This window comes from Conger conger, chromosome 3, assembly GCF_963514075.1.
Source record: "Conger conger chromosome 3, fConCon1.1, whole genome shotgun sequence".
Lineage (NCBI taxonomy): Eukaryota > Metazoa > Chordata > Actinopteri > Anguilliformes > Congridae > Conger > Conger conger.
Genome location: NC_083762.1, coordinates 8,803,632 through 8,830,853, shown reverse-complemented (window position 1 = coordinate 8,830,853; position 27,222 = coordinate 8,803,632). Strand labels below are relative to the sequence as shown.

At 44.4% G+C, this 27,222-nt stretch overlaps 1 protein-coding gene across 4 annotated transcripts; it reads left to right on the top strand.

Moving 5' to 3' along the window:
• The first annotated feature begins 5,172 nt into the window (after window positions 1-5,172).
• On the top strand, window positions 5,173-26,974 carry bcorl1 (BCL6 corepressor-like 1). Of its 4 annotated transcripts, XM_061233500.1 has the most exons (13): window positions 11,395-11,527; window positions 13,460-13,560; window positions 15,130-15,223; window positions 15,643-18,207; window positions 19,582-19,717; window positions 20,002-20,412; window positions 21,323-21,522; window positions 21,863-22,126; window positions 22,869-23,035; window positions 23,533-23,678; window positions 23,994-24,071; window positions 24,370-24,526; window positions 24,879-26,974. In XM_061233500.1, exons 3-13 carry the CDS (start codon window positions 15,218-15,220, stop codon window positions 25,234-25,236), a joined length of 4,488 nt encoding a protein of 1,495 aa, XP_061089484.1. In that variant the 5' UTR covers window positions 11,395-11,527; window positions 13,460-13,560; window positions 15,130-15,217; the 3' UTR covers window positions 25,237-26,974. The 4 variants fall into 4 exon arrangements, with proteins under 4 accessions (XP_061089482.1, XP_061089484.1, XP_061089481.1 ...); XM_061233498.1 differs by lacking the exons at window positions 11,395-11,527; window positions 13,460-13,560 and adding an exon at window positions 5,173-5,278; XM_061233497.1 differs by lacking the exon at window positions 13,460-13,560.
• Window positions 26,975-27,222: the final 248 nt, after the last annotated feature.

Genomic DNA, 27,222 nt, shown 5'->3' with positions numbered 1-27,222 from the left:
CCATTTATGAAAGAAAGGCTGCAGCACAACGTAATATATCGGCATCAGATGTAGGCCTAAGTCTACTAGCGGCTGTCTATTAGTCCTATTCTGCAACAAAATGTCAAAATAGATTTATTCCTTGGATTTCCATTTGGCTACTTATGACCGCCCTGTGTGTTCGGCCTCTATATTCGCAGCAGACGGCTCCATCTATAGGTTAGGTTTGTAAGAATTTCTAAAAAGTTTCGCAAGCCTGCAGGATAATTTCAAAAGAATCCACAAGACCCTTGAATCATGCGCTTAATCGCAAGATAAATAGGCCTACATGTGTTTGGTGAAGTCGTGTAACAGAGGCTTCTCCGAGATTACAACGGGTTGTGCGTGTATTTCGAAAAGGTAGAGTCTGTAACGTTCTATTACTGACATAATTGGCGGCTTGTTGGGTGCGCCGAGCTGCAAGGTATGCGAGAGCACACAGTTTAATGCAAAAATACAGGCTCTGTACACACTGGGTTTGAAATAAAACAATGAATATGAAGTTAAAGTGCAGACTGTCAGCTTTAATTTGCGGGTAGGTTATTTACATCCGCATCGGGTGATCTGTGTAGAATTGCTACTCCTTTTTTTATAGCCTAGAGCCCACCATTTTAGGGGACCAAAAGGAAATGTATGAAATGACTGTCTGAAATAAAGCAATCCTATTTAGTACTTGGTTGCAAATCCTTTGCATTCAATGACTGTCTGAAACCGTAGACATCACGCTGGGTATCTTCCCGTCATATTTTAAGCTCCTCAGGGACGTCTTGCCTTCAGTCTCAGTTGGCGATTGGCGATTGGCCCCCAAAAACTCATTGGCTGTTCCAGAACTCTGTTTGTAATGTTAGCATCCAAAAATGTATGTTTGTTCTCCAGGCTGACCAGTGGTTTTCATCTTGTGGTGAACCCCCTGGGGTTATGCTGGTGTCATCTTCTCTTTATGGTAGTCTTTGACACATTTGGGGGCGACATGGCTCAGGCAGTGAGAACGGTCGTCTGGCAGTCGGAGGGTTGCCGGTTTAATCCCCTGCCCGGGCTGTGTCGAAGCGTCCCTGAGCAAGACACCCGACCCCCAAATGCTCCTGACGAGCTGGTCGGCGCCTTGCATGGCAGCCAATTGCCGTCGGTGTGAGTGTGTGTATGAATTGGTGAATGAGAAGCATCAATTGTACAGCTTTGGATAAAGGCGCTATATAAATGCCAACCATTTACACATTTATGCCGACATCCTGGAGAGTGTTATTGATCAGTTCAACAAATCAAAAGTGTTTTTTTCTTCACAATTGAAAGTATTCTTTGGCCATTCACTGCAATATACCAAACTGTTGACACGTTTTGGCTAAATCTCAATTTATTCTGATTTTTCAGTCTGATGATGGCCCGGCTTTACTGGCATTGACACCTATTTGGTCAAGAGACAACAGCAATAGGCTCCAATATGCTCCAAATGCAAATTCCACACCTAGAATCAAATCAACGCTTGACCCTTATTTAGCTTTCTAGGGCAATAACTAATGATGCACAGTTGACCATAGAAATAGCTGAGCATCAAATCATCCAATTATTTTTGCTCCCCTAAACTTGGGTGACTATGTATAAAAAGGGCTGTAATACCAGCACAGATTTCCCGATATGGATGTAAATACAGTAACCACTAATTAAAGCTGACAGGATGAACTTTAACCATATTCATTGTTTTATTTCAAATCCAATGTCCTTGGGTACTGGGTGAAAACAACAGAAACTGTGTCACTGTCTCAATACTGTTGCATTTAGTTGTATATGGCATACTGCCTAACTATGAGTTAAATCATATCCTTGACCACAAATGATGCTGTCCACCATACACATTTCTAAATATTAAATGATAACATTGTCAACAATGTGATTAATGCAGTAACCAAGGTGACAGTGCCAAGTTATGCCCTCAGGTCCCTGATAAGGGCTCTTGCATCGCCTTCTAGTACAGGATCACCAAGTTATCATTCCCCAGGGAACAAGTAACAAAGCACTGATAATTGTACCAAAGCCAGCGTCAATAAACCCGATCCTACAGTCCCTACCTACACCAGTGAATGGCTTGACTACACCATAAGTTTAACAACATCTTGGAGATGATAGTCAAGTATAGTGAAGCATCTAGAATCTAGTAATACAATTTCCTCCCCCACTGTAGACGCTCAGTGACCACTTTATTGGATATTTATTGGACTTTTTTGGACTTAATGGTCTTTTGCTGCATTGGCCCATGTGTTGTGTCTTCAGAGATGCTCTATTGCATACCGCTGTATTGACATATGGTTGTTTCAGTCGTCCCCCTTCCTATAAGCTTGAACCAACCTGGACATTCTCCTCTGATCTCTATCTCTATCTCTACAAGGCAATTTGCCCAAGGAACTGCTGATGTTTTATCTTTTTTTTTTCCACCATTCTCTGTAAACACTGTACATCCAAGGAGAGCAGCAACTTCTGAGATACTCAAATCATCCTACTCTGGCATCAACAATCATTCCATGGTCAGAGTGACTTAGATCACGTATCCTCCCTATTCTGATGTTTTGTCTGGACAACAACTGAACCTGTTGACCATGTCTGCGTGCATTGCAATTAGGTGTTTCCAGTGATTGGCTGATGAGATTATTTGCATGAACAAGCTGGTGTACAGGTCTACCTAATAAAATGGTCAGTGAGTATATACCAGCACTATCGATTTCGGAAAGCACAGCCAAGCATGTGCTGTACACCAAAGCATATGATAGTCATAGTATCCACCACATCTTATCACGCCACAGTTTGCAAGTCTGAAGGTAGATATTTAATGTGCCGCTGGACTTGAGAGAGCCCAGTCCTACCACTGGGCCTCAGTAGTGAGCAATGATTCAAGGTGACTGACTCCTATCTCTGGGTTACTGTGTAATTGCACTGCAGGGTTTCCAGAAAGTGTGGACCCTGGACCACAGTCTGGATTAGGAAACTGAATGAAAATATTGTGATTCTTACTTTGATTTTATATTGTCCAGTAGCAGGCCAAAAAGTCAACAACTCCATTTTTGGTTGGTTGACCATGGATCATTGTGGTTTGTGGGATGTTTGTGATGGTTTCTGGGGTGTCCTTTCAATGTTCCTTTTACATGAAGCCATCATTATCATCATCAAGGGTTTGATTTAAGGGTTTGATCTGGAAAACCTTATCAAGGTAACTTTTAAAACAATCTTTAATTCTAGGGTGAATCTCTTTGTCACACAGACTGAGGGTGAAAGGGTTACTTTTGAGAGCCCTAGAAACTGCTGTTCCTTGGTAAATGGACTGCTTAATGCCTCTCATTCACCCATTCAGACACACACACACACTCGTGACAATACTACCATGCAAGGCACCGAACAGCTCGTCAGGACAAACTGGAAACCTTCCGACTGCCGGAAGACCACTCTTACCTCTTGAGCTAATGGCGCCCCTAGAACCATAATGTTTGGGACAAATATCTTCACAGGTGTTTCTGTGTAGTCAGCTGTGTTCCTTTGCTTCCACTGTGCATGTATAAGACAGCTTTCAGTATCTATTCTTCATTTTAGCCCTTTGATTGCCTTCGGAGTCTGTTATTGACACTGTCAATATGAGGACCGGAGTTGTGCTAATGAAATTCAGAAAGATAGCCATAAGGAGGCTGAAAAATAAGGGGGAAAAAAACAGAAAAAAATGCCATACCTTAGGTTTACCAAAATTAACTTTTTGGAACATCATTAAAAAGAAAGAGAACTCAGCAATCCCAAGGGACCAAGTAGGCCAAGGAAGACTTCTATAGTTAATGACCAACGAATTCTCACCATAAACATCCTTCAGCAAGCAGGTGTGGATGGATGTGTCACTGTTCACAGAAGACTTCACAAACACAATTACAGAGGCGAGACTGCAAGATACAAACGAGTTAGCAGCATAAATGGGATTGTAAGGTTACAGGTGGCTAGGAAGTACCTAGAAAAGCCTGCAGAGTTCTGGAAAAGGGTCTTGCGGACAGATGAGACAAAGAATCACTCGCAGCAGAGTATTAGCGGCCAAAAGGAACTGCCCAAGATCCAAAGCACAAACCTGTACAGAAGTATCTTATCTGCTCAAGATCAAGCAAATCCAGCCTCCAAACTCATTGGACAGCACTCCTTCTGACAGAAAGACAACGATCGCAATCATACTGTAAAAGCAACTTCAAAGCCAAAAGCTGGAAAATTCTTGACTGTCCACGTGATTCACCTGATCTGAGTCCAATGGAACATGCGTTCCATATAATGAAAAGAGACTTAATAAAAATAGCCCCCAAAACAAGCAGGAGCTGGAGATGGCCGTAATACAGGCCTGGCAGAGCATCACCGGGAGAAGATAATGGCAATGCACCTGGTAATCAAACTTCAAACTACAAGCAGGGGGGAGGGGCAATGTATAAAAGGTGTTGTAATTTCTCCATGGTGAAAGCAAAGTACATAAAATACCTTTTGATAAAAGCTGAGATTTTATGTATCTATAATGGTTAATAATGCTTCAGACTAAACAACGCTAAAGGTTACAAGGTCCTTTGTTTCAAACAGCAATGTGAAAGAACCTTGCGTTAGCAAAATGCTTGGCCTAGAACTGACTCAAAACCGTGTGCTTGAACAAAGCAAACTATAGTTCCAACATTACGTGCCCACACTGACTACAGAACACATTTTCATTTGGGCCAATTTCAAATATTTACAAAACATGTGTAGTGTCAGGTGAAGACACTAAAAGAGTACACTAGAAGAGTAGTCTCAGTGCATAACACCATCTTAGATCCCATTAGGAGAAGGAATTGAGGCCTGTCCATCTGTGAGGCCATCCAACAGCTCACAGTTGAGTCAATAATTGTATTTTCTAACCTATTCCTATTCGATGCTTCGTATTTATAGGTTTTGATTAGTTAAAGCAAAGGGTAAAAAGACAGAAATGTGGTATTCAAAACAATATACTATATTTCGCCATCGACAAACATGCAACCTGCATGTATTCACCTGTAAATAAGACATTGCCCGGCTTTAGGACCCTGCGCGATTCGCTCTCCAGCTGCTGCGGTCGAAAAGTGGTAATGATGGAAGATCGCGAGGAGAAGCCCAAATTTCACCCTGGATTCATTTCTCTTTAAATCACATTCGAAACGCGCAAGTAAAGTTTTGCAACTCGCGTTCGTCTCCTAGTATCTTGGTCGGAACCTCAAGCGTAAATCCGCATGTTAACAGTTTGCGACTTAAGGTAAGACGGCGCGAGACCATGCCATTACTAATAACAAAGGCACTGCTGGCGAGCGAGAGGTATTAAAGGGGCATTTCGCAACGCAATGGAGGGCGGTAGTAAAACTCTTTCAACTTTACACTGGCTTTACTGTACTATATCTAATACATTGCCGTTATTAGACTTGTAGGTTAGACAATAACAAGTACCATATGCAGTTAGTGAGTAGGTCATCATACGAACAGACTCGAGATGAGCGTTACCGAATTCTGGAATTTAATCCCATCTCAGTCCATTAGGCTAACTATGCTTTTTTCACGACTTTAAAATGAATGGAAATTGCAATACACACCTAGAGAAGCCTGTGCGGAAGGTTACACGTGCAGTGTGGTGCTGTATAGCCTAGTTTTTCGTCGTTTTGTCATATTGTCATATTTTGACATTGTGGAGTTTCATCCTTGAAACCTGTCAGCGCGTATGCAGAGGCTTGTCTATACTTATGCATGTTTACCCTAATTATAGAGCCTACCTGTGCCACAAAATATCATTACATGATAGGGGGTTGTATGCTATCTGCTTGCTGAATATTACCTTGCCTGACAATATGAACCTTCCAACTTGGCCTATTTTATTTTTTACGAGTGGCTTTTCCTTTCACCGGTGGGCTGGTGACGATGGGCTAATTACAGGCTAGCATTTTACTTACACCAAGACAGTTCATTCTACTTTAATGACCTTCTGCAGTTCGACAGGCCTAACAAGTATAAGACCACTGCCCCGAGTTAAGTCAGGTGAATAAAAGTAACTTGTGAAAGTATTAGCCTACAGTAGCCTACAGCCGTCCAGAATGTGTTCCACAGCAGAACTGAATCCGATCACAGGCCTCCCAAAATACTTTTTTTTTCTAGGAAGCTGAGGTGTTGTCAAAACATATACGGTATGTAGGCTATCCAGTTTAAATATTCTGAAATGGTGCTGCTTCGAATCGCCTAATATCGAAGCCTATTCTTACTTTTACAAATGAATACACGCTACAAAGCCTGAGCTTCAGTCTTTGCTGGAACAGTTTGTTGCGGAGTCCCGTCGTTGTCGATTTCTGGAGAGGCTCTGCGCTGGCCGGTTGTTACCAGGATCGCTTGCCGAGCTCAGCCTGTCGTCCAGCGATATCCTGTATTTCTCTTGATGGACTATGTCTAGTTTAGACAGCGCAGTCCTGCAACGTGTAGATCGCGGACTGTCGCGCTCGGTTCATCCACTCATCGTTTGAAAGCCATTGTTTTATTGTCAGATATGCAATTTGGTCTGTTCAATTAGGACTGTTATTCTGCATCTGCTTCGGTGCTGGTGAATGTGGATAAATTAGGATCTAAACTATAAGCAAATCTGACACGTAGGCTATTGTAAATACTTGTGCCGACAACATGCAATCCAATGGTGTTAACCAGAGCCATTCTAGTTTCTTTCACTATTCCCCCCCTTCTACAGACACTGCTATTTTGTTGTCTACGTTTAAAAGCAATCTGTCGCTGTATCGTCAACACGGTCCACGGGTTGCCTCCCTGCGCTGTAGCCTAGGCTATAATGAAGAAATAGGTCATCGTTTGAGTTTTTATTTATTTTCATGACGGCGTTTCCCTTTACCTGTCACGCTAAGACTGGCCATGAATTTGTCGCGGACTAGCCTATTGCGCAAAAATACACTTTTTTTTTATAACTAAGTAGAGTGGGCTACACCTACCTATTAATTATCTGCGTAAGCATTCATTTTAAATATAATTGTATATATGTCACATGTTATGCTGTTGTAGCCGATCGTCTTTACAATGTAAATGTGAATATTTATTTTTACATTTGCTACGGAAGATGTGAGAAGCTGCTTGTCTGATGGGTTCAATAAGAGTCTATGACATTTATTTCTGAAGGCAAGACAAAGCTTTTCCGGGCCTTCGTAAAGCTTCGACGGACTGATGCCGCTACCTGGCTTGACCTGGCAAAAGATGCGTTCTCAACACCTCACGTTCAGTCTCTTTCATCTTCATTGCCTCCACTTCGGGTTATGTCAACAGCACCGTACCGCGCGAAGGTGCCTGCTAGCATACACTAGCATTCACGTGTTACCCGCGTCTTGCTGTTTTCGCGGAGGTCTGTCTGTAATTAAGCATTTGTATATAATGCAACCAACGGAGGCACAAAGTCGATGTATCTGACTCATACAATAAAACATAATGTGGTTTAGCGTATATGACTATGTGGGACGAAATAAGTAAAGAAGGACATTTACTCTTTTTTATTTGTATTTAAAAAAACTAAATAATCTGATGGGTCTTAGATTTACAGTCCCCCAGCGTACATTCGCTGTCATTAACTTGCTGACCGTTAGTTCAGGCCAAAATTGAGTATTACCATGGGCCTAGATGCAGAATTGAAACTAGCCTGTTATAGCCTCAAACAAGTTGTCACACTCCTTGTCCACCGTACAAAATGATAGATATTTGTGGCCTACAGTATACAGGCAGGTAAACGCGAGTTCATATGGAAAAAGAGCAATTCTATATTATAGTTCAACTAGCACTGTGCACTGTGCATGGGGGAGACATGGCTCAGGCGGTAAGAGCAGTCGTCTGGCAGTCGGAGGGTTGCCAGTTTGATCCCCGCCCGGGCTGTGTCGAAGTGTCCCCTAGCAAGACACCTAACCCCCAAATGCTCCTGACGAGCTGGTCGGCGCCCTGCATGGCAGCCAATCGCCGTTGGTGTGTGAGTGTGTGTATGAATGGGTGAATGAAGAAGCATCAATTGTACAGTGCTTTGGATAAAGGCGCTATATAAATGCCAACCATTTACCATTTACCATTTGCTAGTACCATGAAAGAGGACACATGTAATTAGGCCTCTGTCAGACGTCTGTCTAATATGTTATAGTAGTATAATAAGTAATAAGGATCCAGAATTGTGGTTAGAAATTGACTGAATGCCTGCCATTTAAAAAATGTGTTTGTCATTGGAAACCTTGAAAGATTGAAGGTATGACAAAAATCATGTTTATGGAATATCCCTTTGTGTGGGTTTGGTTATTATGTGTAATATAAGCACGATTGTGACTGGCACTTCTCACAGTAAAATGTTGAGTGTTAAATTCCTACAGTGTACATTTAGTCCATGTTCGACTCTTATGAACTCCTATAGAGTTGAATTGACAGTGGCCATATCCTGTTCCGCAGGTCAGAGTTGAGATGGTGTTGATGAATGACAGCATAATATTACATGCCTCTTCATTTGTACCTAAAAGTACTTAGTAGTCGGGGTGACCTTGGCTCAGGGGGTAAGAGCAGTTGGAGATTTGCCGTTTTGATCCCGCCCTGGGTGTGTCGAAGTGTCCCTGAGCAAGAGGCCTAACCCTGATGAGCTGGTGGGTGCCTTGCATGGCAGCCAATTGCTGTGAGTGTGTGTGAATGGGTGAATGAGAAGCAATTGTATAGTGCATCAATTGTACTGCACTATTTTGCTCACCAAGGCTACAGGCATCAACTAAAATGAAGCATGGCAGTAAGGAGGCTGATTAAAGCTATTTTTTGACTATCCAGTTGTCCATGCAAAATACAGCAACAAAAGATGTTTATTAGATTCTTAAAAGTCATTCAGAAAATGAGAACACTTTTATAGTTTACAAGAAGGATTTTTTTCCGTACATTATTTGTCAAGTTAAATCTATGACTGCATTGGACATTCCATCAGTGTTGTCTTGACATAAGCAGTGTATTTTATCTGCTTTGGATTTGGGTTTCTGTATATGAATAGAAAATAAAACGCTAGCAATGGCTCCAAACCATCAATCCAGCTTGCTTTTCCGGACACAAATACTGTATAGTCTTCAGGTAATTCCTTACCCTCCAAGAAGGACAGCAGCAGGAGTTTAGAGATTGTAAATGTAAATGTCTGCATTTATATACCGTCTTTATCCAAAGTGCTGTACAATTGATGCTTCTCATTCACACATTCACACACACACTCATTACATTATATTATATGTAATTTGGCTGACACTTTTATCCAAAGCGACTTACAGATGATTTTAGACTAAGCAGGAGACAGTCCTCCCCTGGAGCAATGCAGGGTTAAGGGCCTTGCTCAAGGGTCCAACAGCTGTGCGGATCTCATTCTGGCTACACCGGGGATCGAAACAGCGAACTTGTGGGGACCTTAAACATTACGCTACAGGCCGCCCTCATCAACAGCAATTGGCTGCCATGCAAGGCACCAACCAGCTCATCAGGAGCAACTGGGGGTTAGGTGTCTTGCTCAGGACGCTTTGACACACGCAGGGCAGAGATTGAACCGGCAACCCTCCAACTGCCAGACAACTGCTCTTACCTCTGAGGCCAATGTCGATTGTATACATGCTCTTGGTTTTGGTGGTCTGGGATGGCCCAATGGAGAATGGGAATGCTGTGGTGCCTAGTCTAGCAAGGCTATCTAAGGTTGAACTTCAAGAGGTTGAGTTTGATTTTGCCGGAACTGTTCTTCAAGGTTTGCTGTTCATGGGGGTTGGTGGATTGAAACTGTCTGTGCCTTTGCCAAGAGGATGGGTCTATGGAATCCGATTGCCGTACATATGTCCAAACATGTCCTTTGAGCAGTGTTGTGTGCGCACACTTCTATCACAATCACTCCCTTTAAAAGCAGAGGTAATTTAAATAATGAATACATTTTCATATTGAGTGTCAAGAAATCTTTGGTAATGAGATTTTGGTGGCAGAGAATGTGGCTGGAGGGGTAGCAGTGGGTTGGATAAAAAGGGGCTTTTAGGTTTTATTATCAGTAGTCCACATTTTTTGTCTGATAGCAGGTTTGTGTTGAGGGCAGCAGACGTCGGCCATTGCCACGTGGACTTAGGACTTTCTCCATGGCTTTTTATTTGGACCTAAGTTCACTCTGGCTAAGTGGAAAATGGAACAAATCAGAGGAGGAAGAGAGGTACAAATGGAGAGGCTGGACAGGAGAGAGGGGTAGATGTGGCATCACAGTCATCAAGAAGATGGTTAAAGTAGTCCATAGAAGGGAGAGCTAAGGAGACAGGCAAAACGGTATTACCAGGGCAGGGTGAAATGTGAGGTAGGGGTGATATGGGAGTCAATGCAGGGGTCAGAGTTCAGTACAGTGTCTGCAAAGCAAATTAAATGTAAAAGCTGCAAGATAAAAAAGAAAAAAAAGAAAGAAAAAAAAGATCAGGTTATGGATTCTTTTTCCTACCCAAAACCTCACCAAATAAATGGCGGTAATTTAAATGACATCTGCCTTTGAAACCTGGGGATGTTTTAGGTCTGAGAAAAATATGCGCCAAAATGTATTGAGCCAAATCAGATGGCTGTGTGCACACATACAGCAAATATGTGCGCATGTGCTTCTGCTGATTAATCGAATGCTGATTAATCGTGTTCTATAGCTATACTATCGGGACAAAAGGCCTGCTTTGGTCATATAATTCGGTGTGTGTAAATGCATTTTGTGTGCTTCCTCTTGCTGGTCTATACGGACGTGGACCAAGAAGCGGACATCGTGAAATTTAAAGGAAGTTATTGTGAATGGGAAGCACGTGTCTCCTTCTCACTTATGTATCTGTATTTACAATGACATTTAAATGCAGCACTTATCAGCACTGCTTATTCCAGTGTTGGTCTCTAGTTTTAAACATCTTTCCACGCCCGCAAGCGTCTCTGCTCCTCGTGTTAATTTCGCTGCAACGTGAGAACTACATAGCAACCTTTTCAAGCTCATTTTCTTTTCCCACTTCGGTTAGACTTCAATGCTTCTAACACTGTACATCGCGTGAAACGTTTCTGTTATTGTAACATATTAATTACATGGGCCTTTCACACACATAACTGATATAACAAGCAATGCCTTTATTATCGCATTTCCTATTTTCACTTTGCTACTTAAGCTTTTTCAGTTTAGCGCACCGTTGCGATCCCCTTTCGCCTTGAGCGGCTGGGGCCTGCTGTGCATGCTGGTAGCTGCAGTCCGTACTCCTCCCTTTTTTATATTTCCATTGTGTGGATATGGGTAGCGAAATACTACAAGCCCCATAGTAGTAGTTCCTCATCTGCCTCTCTCCCATCAGAGAGATACGGTACGGACTGTCTTGACGAAACCCCCCGGACTTTCAGAACCGAAAACGATCGAGATTAGTGAACTGCAACGGACTTGACCGAAAGACACGGAATTCACTTGTCCATTGATGCATTTCCCTCTATTTGTCTACTATACAAACTGGTTTGTGGTCGTTTATACATTTTGACATGGCTGTTTGGTCCGATAATTATTTTGGGAATTATTTGCAACGTTACGGGAGTCGAATAAAACGGTTCTGGTGTGTCTAATCTTATCTTTGAACCTAGACGTGGTTCGACTAGGGCCACGAAAGGCGGTCAGAGATAGGCTACCTAGACTATATCATACCTTTCCCAACAATGTCAAGCAGTGTGTATTTCAGTCTGATAGGATAGACTTTGCTGCGCAGCTATATCGTCTGTGTTATTTTGAACACGTTCTGGACGGAGAGTGTTAGCAAACATTGTCCTTCGCATCATGTAGGCTACTGGCTACCGTTAGCCAGTTAGCCCACAATCTCGTAATAAGTTGGATCAAGTGTCTTAAAGATTTTATCTGTTTGAATACTTTTAGCAGGAATTTTCGTGGGAAGTGCAATTTCTTCTTTCTAGTGGTGAGTTGATTTGGTTCTACAAATGGCCAAGGCTGCAATTGCAAAGACGGTATGAAATGTTTAAAACCCCGTTTCGTAGCTTTGCAAATAACGTTACAACCTCGTGGTCTTTAACAAGATAACTTTGGGGGAATATAGACACATAGCTATGTAATTGGAGTTTGAAATGGTTTTTGCCATTGACTAACTGTCCACGATGTCAGTCCAGACGTGTTTTTGTAGCCTAGTTCGTGGGTATACTGTTGTCGTACCACGCGTTTGACCTCGCAAAGGCATACAGAATTGACAGCTGTCTAGTTCAGAACGTTACTGGTTATGTATAGACTTCCCTCCACCTGAAAAGAGAAAAACAAAATGTATCCCTCTTTTTAAATAATCATTCGCATTGTCTTCCATAGACTCAACATCGCGAATCACCTGAGAATCGGTTGCCGTTCTTTCATTTTGTGATGAACAAACTAGGACGAGCAGGTGATTTTTATAGCCCACTTGAGACTAACGTTATACGAAGAAATAACCTTACCACATAGCATAATGACTCAAAACTACTAAGAATATGTGGGCAAATGAACAAAACCGTCTGCAGTCGACAACAGCATTATCATAGGCTACTTGCCACTCGCATGCGTCTCGTGCCTTAATGTTGGTTCTAGGCTTCGCAGCCGACGATAGACAGGATCTCCTCATAGCATACTTAGGGAGGGGGAATGGTTCATTTTTGCTGTATTGTTTCATGCTGTGTAACAACATAAGATAGATTTAAAATTGACACGCACTTTTGTCCGTTGTTCTGTGGTTTACCTAATCCATTTGCGTACAGTCGCATCAAACCGAAGAATTAGCTATAGCATCATATTGGAAAGCTGTCTCCAAGACGAGACGACGGATCTGCAGCAGAAAATCAGATTAATGGCAGCATAACGTTAGAACAAAAAAATAAATAATAATTATGTATTCATTGTTTTTTCACTATAATCTGTTGACAATCCTGTTTGTACTGTCAACCTGGTGATATTTTCAAATGTTGGTTTGGATGACACCATACAGCGAGCGAGTTGCGGAGCTGTTAGTTTCTCTTGGGCTTGATATTGTCTGTAGAAGTATAAATAACAAAACATGTACTCGTCTTGTGATGTCAACAAAAAATGCTAGCTGAATGATTGAGTTATTGTAAACCCTCAACGGCGTTACGCGTCTCCTTTCTATTGTGGATCTTTAAGAGAAGGGCATAAATAGTATTTTAAAACGTTATAGATATGGCTAATCGTTTTCAACTTTTATTACTTATGTGTGGACAATGCATATAACTTTTAATCAAAGCAAAGGCTTGACGCCTTTGCTTTTTAGCCCATAGAAACAGCGCGAAACATGTCATATTTATAGAGAATTTACAGGACGACCTTTAATGCTTGCCCTGCGCGATCGCTTTGAAGTTGTAGTGCCAACCCAGCCGTTTCATGTTAACTCTCATTTTTGTGCAGAAACCTGAACTGAGATCCAGAGCACTCGCGATGTACACGGATGATGACTGCAGAGATGTTGTTTGTGAAAGAAGTTGATGTCAGAACTTATTTTAGTAGGGGTAGGTTTGGATGTACCGAATGAAATTAGTCACGTGTGAAATGTTGGGTCTCTTTTTGGAAGTCTGTCGGCTCCCATGGGATGCTGTTTTTTTAAATTATGTTTTATTATCATTTATTTGGGGGGCAGGGGCTGTGGGAGTGCAGGTGAGACGGCAGCATGCAATACTATGTCCATGACAGAAGTAGTGAGGAAAGCATCACTCCCTTTGCCAAACCATCACCCCCCCCACCCCCCCCACCCCCCCCTCCCCCCAAACTGCCTGCCGGTCTCTGCCCCTCCACTCTACTGCAAGAGTGGGAAGTCCTGAAGGGTTGAAGAGTGGCACACAGCGATGCCGTGTTTCTTATTTCCTGTTTCTCTTCTTGCTGTTGTGCCTGCTGTTTTGGAAGAGCATTTTACCTTTGCTTGCTCTCGTTCATCCCATTTTAGCTACCCAGTAACTAAACCCTTGAGTCAATACGCTCAAAATGACGTCAAATTTAGAAGTTTAAAACTAAAAATAATGTAACTCTCTTGAGGTTTTCTAATCATTTTTTGTTCTGCCATTGCGGTAGTATTGGTTATGTGCTCCTTTAAAAAGTACAAAAACAAATTCATGAAAACTCAGTTGTGATTTTCATGCCAACTGTGCAAAAATTGAGCTTTGAAATGCGGCCTTTCCTTTCCATAAGAAAAGCTTCATGACGTTATTTCAATTGAGACATTTTAAGGGAGGAAGCTTTATTTACACACAGGAAGTTTGCTTGCGTCCACACACTCAACATCTAGTCTAATTGTTAAGAAAGAGACAAAAAAGACCAAGCACCTCCTACTTTGACAAATAGTATAAAATCTTGCGGGTATTCTCACAGTGGATCATTGTATCGCTATGGGTACTGTGTCAAGAATATTATTGGCTTTTCATAGATGTGATGACGATAAAGGACAAAATAGAAGAACGTGTGCATTAATGAGAAATGGCTATATGGCTTCGCATTGTGACCGGTATTTATTATTGTTGGATTATTTATAAGGAGAATATTGATATTTAGACGTTTATTTTAGGCAAAATTCTATACAGTCACGTCAGTGCCCTTGGATGGTGAGGTTCAGACTGCAAAAACATTCAAAAATCTCTAACCACAACTTTATTTCCCATTGACCTCATTACAAAGCATTGCTCAGAGTTTGTCCCAGGTGTGTGGCACTGTGTAAGGGTGGCCATCCTACGGTTGTTTTTCTGGATAGCCGCACGTTCCCTGGTAGGTTTGGTTTAATACAGAAGAGCGGGTTTGTATTAAAGTTCCATGCACTGAAAAATTTAGCTTTTTAGGTTTCCACCTTGAAAACTCAGCAGTTCATTTAAGAGTGGGTAAATACGCTCTGCTGCTTCTGTTCAGCAGAAGTGTGTTTTTGAAGTTCCCAAATTGATGGAGGATATTGCAGTAGTGGGAAGCGCCTACAAATAGGCATTCTAAATATGCAGACAAAGGAAAAGGGCTGCAACACGATGTTCGTTCACTGCTTTTGTGTAGTTACATACACTTTATTTATTTTTTATTTTTTCCTTTTCTATTTGTGTGTTCAGCAGTGAAGCTCCATGTACAGAAGAAGTATTTGCCAATACAGGCCTGAGATCATCACCTCCTGAGGAATGTTGTGTTAACAGCACTCTTATGCAGGTAAAATACTCTTCTTTGAGCATAGTGATAGATGTATTGTATGTAAAAAAAATAAAGTGCATAATGAAACATATTTGCAACCAGGAAGCTAAATGTGTACTCCGCATTTAATTTAGTTATCTTGGGTCCACATGAGAGCAGAGTGAAAGATTTTTTTGAGGGAAATTCTTCCGATAATAGGTTTCCCAGAAAAGACATTCTGATGGGTATTTGATATCAGTGTTTATACCACAGGAAGTCTTGCAGGCCATTCACTGTATGCAAGATTATTTTGACTTGACTACTCTGGTTCAGGATTTTGTTAATTCTGTAAGCAGGGAAGATCTGATGTGGGGAGAGAGAGAGTGCAAATTCTACAAGACCCATGGATACTGGTGTGAACACTGAATGTGGGTTTTTGTAACCCTGTCGTTGTCTAGGTGGATCCTTCTTCGATGAATATAGGGGACGGAAGCCCAGTGATCAAACACGCTGGCGCTCCGAACAAGGCACCCGTGAGCATGGTGGGGAACCCACCCCAGAACCTGCCTCCAGAGCTGAGAGGAGATGGGCCCCTCAGCCAGCAAGCCACCACTGCAACATCGACAGACTGCAAAGCTTCAGATATCTCTTCGGTAGACAGTCCCCAGCATGAAGGTGCACATTTGTTAGGCTCCTCCCCTGTGAATATTGGGTCGTTGCGCAAGAACGTGGAGGTCCCCAAGCCTGTTGTGGATGGCGCTCCGATCTTTCCCGCCCAGCAATGGACGTGTAGCAAAAAGCCCCCCCTGAACTCAAGTCACGGTGGCGTTACCCCAAGTAAGAGGGCAAACTCACAGGCCCAGTCCGTCATCAGCCTTCCCGCGGGTTTCCAGTGCTCCTCGCTCTTCAAACCAGGCCAGCCAGTCGCCTTCCTCCCGTCCGCTAGCTTCAGCCCCCCGCTGTGCAAGATCACCCTGCCCCCGCCTGGCTTGGGCCAGATTTCAGCTCTGAGGGAGACCACGGCCAGCCAGCTCACTCATGTTGAGTGCCGGCCGCAGACTTCAAGCTCTGGCGTTGCCCCAAACCTCCAGACCTTCCCTTACCACTTCACCGTGGCCAAGGCCCCTGCCCCCGAAGCCCGACTTCCTTCGACAGCAGTGCATAAAAACAAGCATGGGCCTGTCTCTGGCGGCAAGAATTCCAACGCAGGAGCAGAACACGGCTCACCCCTGCATTCTGTGGCCTCGCCTGTCGTTGCTCGACCCCTGAAGCAGCCGACATCGGGCCCAACACCTTCGCCCCCTGTTTCGGTGTCTCCCTCCACCCCTCCAGCCATTGTCTCCACGCACAGTAGGCTGCTGAACCACTTGGAGAAGAGTCCATCTCACCAAGGTGTGGAAAAGACACCCATAATGTACTCAAGACTCAAGTCCCCCCAGTGTGCTGTTGTGCACAAACCTACAGTTACCGAACTGAGGGATGTGCCCCTTGACTTGTCATCGAAGTCAAAACGTCCTAAAGCGGCTAAGGAACCTCAAGACGCCTCCCCAGCCACAGAGTGCCACCTTGCTGAGGATGGTCAGGGAGGTGATCCCATCCCTCCAAAGAGGGCTGTGCCTGCTAGTTTTGGGCCTGGGGGTCCCCTCTCCATCTTCCCAGAGACCCTGAGAAACGGAGCCCCTCCAAAGCAAGGCTCACGACTCCTGAATCATCAGGCCCACAAACCATCAATGCCCTGGGCTAAAAGCCCGCACAGCTCCACTAGCAACTTAGCTGGGACCTACGTGGGTGTGGCCAGCCCAATATTGGCCTCCACCCTACGCAGCAAGGATGGGAAAGGTGCCGCTTTTGTGGAAGACCTCCAGAGCACTGCTAAACAGGTGACTATCTCCATTATTGACCAAGGGGAGCAGCCAGTCTCTCGAGTTAAAGGACCACCTGTTGTGAAAGACACCCAGCAGCACACACTTGGATCCAAGTATTGTAACAGTGCCTGTTTACCCAGAACACAGGTTAGTACACCTGCTTCCTCTAAGGATAGTATCACCACAGTTTTATCCATCTCTGCTGGCTCAAATTCTCACTGTAAGCTCAGTGGTGGGAGTGCGATGATTCCACTTTCTCCCGCCGTTGACAATGCTGCACGCCACCTGCAAGTTTCTCTTATCCACAAAAGGTCTACAGCCCAGCAGAAGATCATCCAGTTGACTCCCAAGTTGCGGGTGACCACGGGTTGCAAAGGTCCTCTGTTTCAGAGCAGTCACCCAAGCCCATCCAAGATGGTTGAGAAAAAGTGGGGCAAAACAAAGTCGTCTCCACTGTCAAATCTTGAGTCCATAGTGAAGCAGAAAGCTCTGGAGACATCTGAGCTTGGTGGTGAAGGGTGTTGTAATGCAGCCTCGGATGGGCCGAGAAGGCCTGAAGCAACAAGCTTGAATTTCAGATCCCAGGATACTCCGTCGAGCGGTTTCCCGCCATTCAGGCCTATGAAGAAAAGAGAGGGTAAAGTCAAGAAGGATTCCTCTGGGGCACCGCTTGCTAAGATTTCCAGCAAACAAGAAAATGGGAGCATTATTGAACCCAGAGAGAAAAGCACTGAGAAACCCATTGAGCGCGAGGAAAGCAAAGGAATTGAGGAGTGCTCTGATAACTCCAAACTTGTTGCCCAAGCTCAAATGCTTCGTGGCAGCGGTCACGTTGATAAAAACGGTGTCAAAACAAAACCACAAAGGGATGAGGAGAAACCTACGCCCGAGAGCCTCTCTCCTTGTGTGAAGCTGGAAGGAATGGCTTTATCCGTCCTCAAAGGTCAAAGTCCAGATGTGGCTGAACTGGGGAAGGAGTTGAGTGTACCCAGAGAGGCACCTCCTTCCAAAGGTCAAGTCAGTGCTAGCAAATACAAAAAGATCAGTCAGAACAAAGTTGAAAAATCATCTTTGGCGTCCTCAAAAAAGATGGAAAAGGGCTTAAAGAGATCACGTGACAAGGAGGGCAGCACTTCAGAGTGGCCTCATCGCCGAAAAGTAAGACTTATTTTCTATTTTCTTTTGTACTGGATATTATCTTTTGGCTCTCCAGTTCATAGTCAGAATTGATCTTGCTCATGATTGCATCTTGTACAGACAATGAGGCATGGTAACTGAGAAATCTGACAAACCTTTACTATGCAGAACATGGACCAACAGTTTTGGACAAGTTACAAGAGTGCTTGAATACTGCAGCTACTAATGCTGATTATTATATGAATTTTGAGAACATCCAGATTATCAAGTATTGACTTGAATATTGAACATGTGTTTATGGAATCATTTCTCAGTTTAGCATGCTTGTGTTGTGTAATGTTTTTTTATGTATATAGGTTTATACCATTATGTACTGCATACTCGTTGAAGCGGTTGCTCTGTGGCTTGTCCTGTTCTAGTGAATGGCGAATGAAAGGACGCCACAGTATGTTTTGAATCCATACCAGTGATTGGTTCTAGCGTCACCCAGGGACAGGAGGGTTTCAGTTAGCCAGCATGGCAGTGTCTCACCACACAACAGTGATTACTGCTGGTCAGTCAGGTTTCCTGCAGGTTTGCTGGCGGGGGCGACATGGCTCAGGCAGTAAGAGCAGTCGTCTGGCAGTCAGAGGGTTGCCGGTTCGATCCCCCGCCCGGGCTGTGTCGAGGTGTCCCTGAGCAAGACGCCTAACCCCCAAATGCTCCTGACGAGCTGGTTGGCGCCTTGCATGGCAGCCAATCGCCGTCGGTGTGTGAGTGTGTGTATGAATGGGTGAATGAGAAGCATCAATTGTACATTACATTACATTACGTTATTGGCATTTGGCAGACGCTCTTATCCAGAGCGACATACAGTTGATTAGACTAAGCAGGAGACAGTCCTCCCCTGGAGCAATGCAGGGTTAAGGGCCTTACTCAAGGGCCCAACAGCTGTGCGGATCTCATTGTGGCTACACTGGGATTCAAACCCCCAACCTTGCCTGTCCCAGTCATTTACCTTAACCACTACGCTACAGGCCGCCCAATTGTACAGCTCTTTGGATAAAGGCGCTATATAAATGCCAACCATTTGCTGATCAAGCTGCACATGAAGGGTCTTCCTCTGACTCATGTCTGTGCAAGCGCCACTTTGTAAACTGCGTTGTGATTAAAACATTGCAGCTGACACAATTAAATCACATGCTATAGGGGGGAGCTCATGCTTGTCTGCTCTCTGTTGAATCGATAATAGCGCTTGCAGCAATGAGCAAAGTGATAAATACACTTGGGCATTCCAAACTGGGGAAAAAGGAAAGGAAAGGAGTATCGGTAAAATATTATACCGTGTCAATAAAGTTTAGTGTTTAAAAGATAGTGACCTGTATTGTTAGCTTAGTTTCTTGTGTATTGTTGCAGAAGAAACAAGGGGCGCCGGTGCTGGAGTCTGGGCAACCGGACAAGGCCACGTCCCGGCCGCCCGATGAGCGGGAAAAGGTGGCGCGTGTGTGGAGCGACGTCACTGAGGTGACCCGGCCCCCTCGCATCAAAGCAGGTAATAAACACGTCCTCAGGTATGAAATTGTAAATTAAAGACTTCCACCTTGAACGATTGACGATGTCGTTTTTTAACGAAACAGTTGTGAGACCGAGTCGCTTCTGTGTTGCTTGCTCTTAAAGGCACGTCAGGTTCAGGACTTCCCCGATCGAACGATTAACGATGTTAACGTCAACGTTGTGACGCCAAACTGTCTGTAAAAACCAAGTCACTTCTTTGTTGGAATGCGTAACGGGTGTGACGGGTTTTGGTATGAGTCCTCTGCGTCGTGCTCCGTGCAGGTAACGAGAGCAGCCCCGTGGTGGATACCCCGACTTTGCAAAGCAGCCCCGACTGGCTGAATCAGGAGGCGGGGCCCGTGGCAAGCTGCCCACCCAGGCAGAAGAGGGGGCGGCGGCCAGCCGAAAAGAATCTCCCTGCCCCGAAGGTCTCGGCCCCTTCTCCCGCCCCGCAACCCCAAGTCCGGCGAAAGAGGGGCAGGCCGCGCTCCAAACCGCTGCCCGACCAAGGGTGTCTGCCGACGCCGAAACCTGCGCCCGCGGGGGCCGAGGTCGACGCCTCGCCCAGGAAGAAGAGGAAGCGACGCAGGAACAGGAAGTACCAAAATGGGGAGTACGTCATGGAGAGGGACAGGGCTGGAGAAGAGGACGGGAAGTGCGTTGCGACGCGACAGGCGACCAGGGCTGGGACAGGTACTCCCGACAAAATAATTGTAGGGGCAAAATTTCATGGGCTTACTTCCATTTTTAATCAGAAGATTTATGGGCGGCCACGCAGAGTAATAGATAGAGACCTGGGCTCGTAAATCAGAGATTGCAGGCTCCATTCCCAGGTGGGGGCATTGCCGTTGTGGCCTTGAGTAAGGTACTTAACCTGAATTACAGTCTGTATAAATTGACTGTATATCTTATTTTAAAGAAGTTTCTCTGGAGATGAGCAGCTGCTAAACGTAATGCAGTTGATTTATGTGCATCTTTCACATGCTGATGGAGGCATACCTGTACTGTTTTTTTTGGGGGGGTTTTTTGTTGAATGGATACTTCTGAATCTCAGTGTGGGAAAGAGTTTTTGAGCATTTCTGTAAGTTGAGTATTTGTATAATTATTTAAATAAAGGCTATTTTTAAAGGATGGGCCACATTGAATGGATGTATATGCTGTTAATAAGACACAAGGAGTGCTACCTCTCAGTTTAGCTTTTTTGGCTCATAATGGTCACACTTAGGATACGGACAGGGGAAACCTGATCCAAGATTAGCACTGCTTTCTGAAATCCTGGCCCTGGCTTCAACATGAATGCTACACTTACTGTACCTATATTCCCAGTGCAGTCTTGTGTTGATTGCATTACTCATCTCAGTAAGACATTCCCAAACATAATTTGCATTCCCTTTAATCAGTCTTATCTTTTTTTTGGCGTACTCCACAGTCAGCCGAGATATAGTATCACGCTTATTACTGTAACCGGTGTCTCGGCATATTTATTGAGTCGGTAACTGTAGTGAGCTGCAGAATGCAATAATAATAATGACAAGGATAATGACAACGACAACAACAATAGTGCTAATGGTAAATATGATTACTCTTTGTTTTTGTTTTGTAGATCAGAGGGTTGGGCTGTATCCACGGCTCAGTGCCACGCTGACGTGTCGGAGTGCCAGCCCAGACCGGAGCCCCAGGAGGCCCCTGCAGACGCGGTCCGGGTCCGCGCGACACTCAGAGCGGCCCGTCTCTCCCGAGGACAAGCCCTCGGGGAAGCGGAAGTTCAAAAGCAAGCACCTGTGCGACACGGAGGAGAAGAAGGTGAGGGGGAGGGTCACAAAATGGCTCTCTTTCGGGAGGCAGATATTTCGAAGCGCGCTTCTCTGACGATCGTCCTGACTCACCCTCATGTTTTGTGCGTGAGTAATCCGTTTAATCAGGAAGGCCGTTAAAAAAAACCGTGCTTAGAGTGCCCTCGTCTGGCCTCTGGAGTTACTGCAGACTGAAATGAGATATTTCCCCGTGTCTGTCTGAGGAGCTCACTGAGTGTGAACCTTGCCTGCTGTCCTTACAGTGACGCCTCCAACACATGCTAATTTGTTTTTTCCTTTCAGTGCACAAAAATTTTTTTGTTAATTATTTTTATTTTTTTAAATTCCAGTTCAAGACGAAACGCGGCGGCTCGGGGAAGCGCTCCGCCCCCCTGGTCTCCGATGGCGGCGGCTCTCCTGTGAAGAAGCCGCCAGACCTTCCCGCCTCCCCCCGGGGACGGCCGTCCCCCGCAGGCAGGAGGGGCAGTGCGGGGAGGGGCCGGGCGCCAGAGTCTCCCCCCGGCCGCCCGCCCCCCCCGGAGGTCCGGCGGCTCATCGTCAATAAGAACGCCGGCGAGACCCTGCTTCAAAGAGCCGCCAGATTGGGCTACCAGGTAGTGCTCCGCCCCTCCACCTGCGAAGGGGGGGGGGCTCGCCCCCATCTCGCACCCTACGGGGGTGTGTTTACGGGCGGGTCTGTGGATTCTCTGATCGTCTCAGCACGACTGCTCTGAGATCGTTCGTGCGGTCGCTTGCTGGAGATATCAGTTAAACCAAGTTCTCCAATCGGTAATGGTTAGTCACCTGTGCGTTCAGTTTTGGGGAGTAGTTAACTACATGTTTTACCACAGGTAGTTAAACTAGTAGTATAATTGCAGTTTGCTGGTTCAGCTACATTAAAATGGGTGTTGTGGTTTTAGTAGTTATTTACCTTTTTGTCATTTTAAGGTATAGTTACCAACTACTGGAACGACCAACTACTTTTGCCCCCAAACCATTTTGACTAAATAGTTGCCAACTGAAAATTTCCACACATTGCTGGTTCTCCCCACTGAGCTGTAGTTCTCCCTGTGTGAAAAAAAGAAGGCATTGCTCACACTCACCATGTCTGGGGAACATGATAATGATAATTTTGAGAATGTTTTATTTATTTATTTATTTATTTATTTATTAAATTCTTATTATTATAAGTACTGGTTTTGAACTACGTTTGGAGTAATTGTCGTTTCGCAAGTTGCATTTCTCTTTAGCGTAGCTTTGCTATGCGGCTGCTTTAGGGTGAGGTAATTGGTTGTTTTGAGTACGTACGGCACGATGGCTGTATGCGGCGTGGAGCTGACGCTCCCGCTCCCGCAGGAGGTGGTGCTGTACTGTCTGGAGAAGGACGAGCGGGAGGTGAACCGCCGGGACAACGCCGGCTACACGGCGCTCCACGAGGCCTGCGCCCGAGGCTGGACCCAGATCGTTCAGGTGCTGCTGGAGCACGGGGCCGACGTCAACTGCAGCGCCCAGGACGGCACGCGGTGAGCCTGGGGAACCCACGGGGAACCCACGGGGATATCCACACGGGTTTTAGGATTGAGGATTGCTTCTTCAGTATTCAGTAATATACTGTATACTTGGGAGTACAACAATAGGAATTCACTCGCTGATGCTAATTACTGATGTAATGTAATCACCAGAATGGCTGATTACAGTATTGATGCCGAGGTTTGAAGAATATTACTGACTGTGTAGGAGCTATATTATTTTCTAAGAGCAATGTTAAACTCCAGGGATGTAGTGTCTATGGGCTTTTGTGGTTTCCTGTAAGTTAGCTGCCTGTTTTGGCCCTGGAAACAAGGTGTGTGGGTTCTTTAGTTCACAACTTAAATTAAGTAGTTACTGTTGGTGGAAAATGCTGCAACCCTGCAGAGTTCATATTCGGTTTGTGTACGTCAGCGGTAAACAAACCTACTACTGGCTGATCGTACGTGATAATGCATCGCGAGAAATGTCTAACACTGAGCTCCCTCTGCAGGCCAATTCATGATGCGGTGGCCAGCGATAATCTGCCCGCCGTGTGGATGCTGTTGAATCGTGGGGCAGACCCTACCCTGGCCACCTATTCGGGACAGACGGCAGTCAAACTCGCTCAGAGCAACAGCATGAAAACATTCCTCAGCGGTAACTATCTGGCTTTAGCCATTATTTAAAAAAATACTTGGGTGTCGTGGGCCTGCTGTTTGTATACTAAATTAATAACCACTATGCAGGGTTGTGGTCAATTCAAGAATTGAAATTCAGTTCATTGTTTGAAAAATCACCAGAGACTGATTTTGGGAATTTTTTCAAGTCATGAATAGCAATTAATTTTCAGGAATACTGACTGAATTTGAATTGAATTGACCCAAACTCTTGAACTCTTTTAAATGAGTTCCCTGGGCTGTTCAGAATGTCAGCATATTTCAAAGTGAACGTGCCTTTTTTCTTCAATCCCAGAATACTTTGCTGATTTGGATGGGCGTAGCAGCGAGGATCCCAGCATGCACTGGGATTTCTACAGCAGTGCTGTGTTTGGTGAGAGACCAATGCCACACCATGTGTGACTTCACCTTAAGAAATTTATTTTTCCCCGTTTATGCTCTAATTTGACTTTTAATTCGAGTTACAGGTCAGGTGCTAAAGCTTGTCTGGTTAATGCGTGTCCATTTTGATGACCGTTTGCTGCTGTGTAAAATGTTGTACTGAAACCAAGCTTCCACTAGAGGGAGGGCTATGCCTTTTGTAGGCAGGTGTTTTCACACTTTAGTGTAGTATGTGCGTTTGGGTTTGGGTTGATTAACCCTCAAGTTAACGGCGATAAAAATACTTTCAGAAGCTGGACAGGAGGCATGCTGGGACTTCCTGCTCTCGTTCCCTGGGGCGGAGGAGGGGCAGAAGGAGGCGAGCGCAGAGGAGGACTGCTTCATGTTTGAGTTCTCCTCACAGCCCCTCCTGCCCTGTTACCACGTCCAGGTGTCGCTGTCACAGGGGTGAGTGAGCTGCTGCGCTAACGCACTACATAGCTTGTAAAAAAATAAAATAAAATAAAACTGAACTTTTTTTTCGTTTTTTATTTTTATAAAAAATGTTGTATTCAAAAAAAAAAAGTACCCAGTTGTATATTGAAACAGAATTCATTAGGAATACGAGCACATCTTCAGAGAGTTATTTCATGCCTAAGTCATGCATCATTTAAAAGGATGCTGCATATATCAAAGGACCAAAATGGCTGTGCAGTATGAAAATGTAGCTGTAGTAAGCAGGGTTTTTCATTTTATTTTATATATATTTTTTGTTAAAAGTCACAGCTGTTCCCTGCCTCGGCTCTTTTTCCTCCCGCAGCTTTTGCAATTGGTTCCTCCTGTCGGACGTCCTGAAGCGGCTGAAGATGTCGGCGCGGATATTCCGGGCGCGGTACCCCCACCTGGAGGTGGTGAGCGTGTCCTGGGCGGAGCTGTGCAGGCAGGTGTCCGTCAGCCAGCTGACGGTGGTCCCGGAGGACGCGGCGGGGGGCGAGGACCAGGACGCGGGCGGCCAGGTGGAGCTGGTGCGCTGCGTTCTGGAGCTGCAGGAGCTGCTGGGCTCCTCCGTGCACTTCCTGGAGCCGGAGACTCCCCCCGCCACGCAGACCGGCCCCAAAGCCGAGTCCAACTCCCCGTCGCCCAGGAGTAAGAAGTCTAACAAAAAGGAAGAAAGGTGAGAGATTGTCCGTCCGGCGTGCTGAGGAGCTGCCGTGGCAACCGTGACGCACAAACACAACCAGCGTTTTTTTTTTTTTTTTATGTTCATGGGGAGACGCAAACCTCTGGACATGTACTTTTCTGAGGGTGGGCCCCCGTCACATCTTGGCCTCCTTGTAGTGAAGGCTAAAAGCGACAGACTAACTGCTGTGTTGTCGACCCTATGAAGAAGAATTAGTGGTGGGCACAGTTGGACATGAACTTTTCACATTTCAAACCTGTAGGTATTTTTCAGTATTCAATAAATGTTTTAAAACCTTTTTTATATGCTTATATGTATATAGAATTATATATGTATATCTCGCCATCAGGGTTACCACATTTTGGACTGTAATGTATAATATTGTAATGTATTGTTGATATGACAAGGTTTTTGTGGGTATTTGTTTTCGAGAGAAACTGAATGTTTTCCGAGAGAGATAATCCCAGTGTTTTATCTTGGTAAACTCTTATGTGCAGCTAAGAGGCTTAAGCTCAGCTAACTGGTAGGAGGACCATTGGGCCAGATGGGTTCTCCACTTGCCAGTGAAATCCCCATTCACAGACCCCCTCAGGTCACTGGGTCAGTATTTGCTCACAGACATTGTTCCTGTACAGTTTGAAGTTGTATATTTTTTTGCCCGGTCTGTGATGGTATTCTGCTTTGGGAAAAGCGTCTTGGAAAGAAAAAAACAACGTTGGTTCTGCTCGACTGTGATAACCAAAAAAAGAGGATTTACTTTACAAATGAATGTTCTGCTTCCTACTGATCTCCTTCAGTGTCTGCATTTAAGATATTCTAAAAAAATGCCACTGCCCCCAGAAATAAATTCTATGCCTGTAGATCAATAAGCATTTACAGGTTTGTGCAGATGTCGGATTTGATAGCATTAATGTCTTAATGCTGTCAGGTTTTTTTTTTTTTTTTTTTTTTTTTTTTTTTCAACCCCCTCATGTATAATAGTGTGAAACCTTTGCTAACACTGACACACTCTCAGTTTCCCAAGAACAGATGGGATGGCTCTTCACATCCAGGTGCGACATGGCACCCTGCACTCAGTCTAAAGAACTGGGAAGAACTAATGCCCTTCTGGGTCCCCTCCAGTCCCTTCCAGTCATCTGGTGGTGTATGGATCCTGGCTGTGGCTGATAGAAACTTACGTGCGTTTTATTTTGAAATGTTCAGTTGGTGTCCTTGCTTAATTTGATTATTATTATTATTATTATTATTATTATTATTATTAGTATATTCTCTCTCCCATTTCCAACTCTCGTGTGCAGGCCTGATTACTGATTATCTGACTATTAATAATAATAACAACGATAATAATTATAATTAACTTGTTCATTATCCTGGCAAAAATGATTTAATAGGACTTTGAATGTTTGGTGCTTTATTTGAAGTGTGTGTATTATTATTATTGTTTTCCCTCCTTGCATACAGTATTTTAATATGCAAAAGTACAGTTTTAACGTACTGGTGCTAAGCTATATTTTGTCTTGACAATCAGTGTTTTGTTTTAATCTCCTATGCTATTTAAAATGAAAAAAAAAAAACTATGTAGTAAGTTGTGAGGTGTACAGCCGACCCCCCGCCCCCCTCTCCCCATGGAGGACTTTTTGGACAATTTAGTGTTCATGAGAGCTTTGTTGAAAATAGAAGGAATCCTTTTATTTGACCCTTATTTAAAAAAAATCTGAATAAAGCATGATTGTGAAGTCTGGTCTTCAGGTGTTCTGTAAAATGTATTGTATAAATTGCTTTGTTTAAAAAAAAAAAAAAAAGTTTTGTCTTTTTTTTCCCCAACATGTATGATACTGTACACAATGCTGAAGTCCTTTGTGTAATTTTAATTTGTAAGTTAGCTGACGCTTTTATCCAAAGCGACTTGCAGTTGATTAGACTAAGCAGGGGACAATCCCCCCTGGAGCAATGTGGGGTTAAGGGCCTTGCTCGAGGGCCTAAC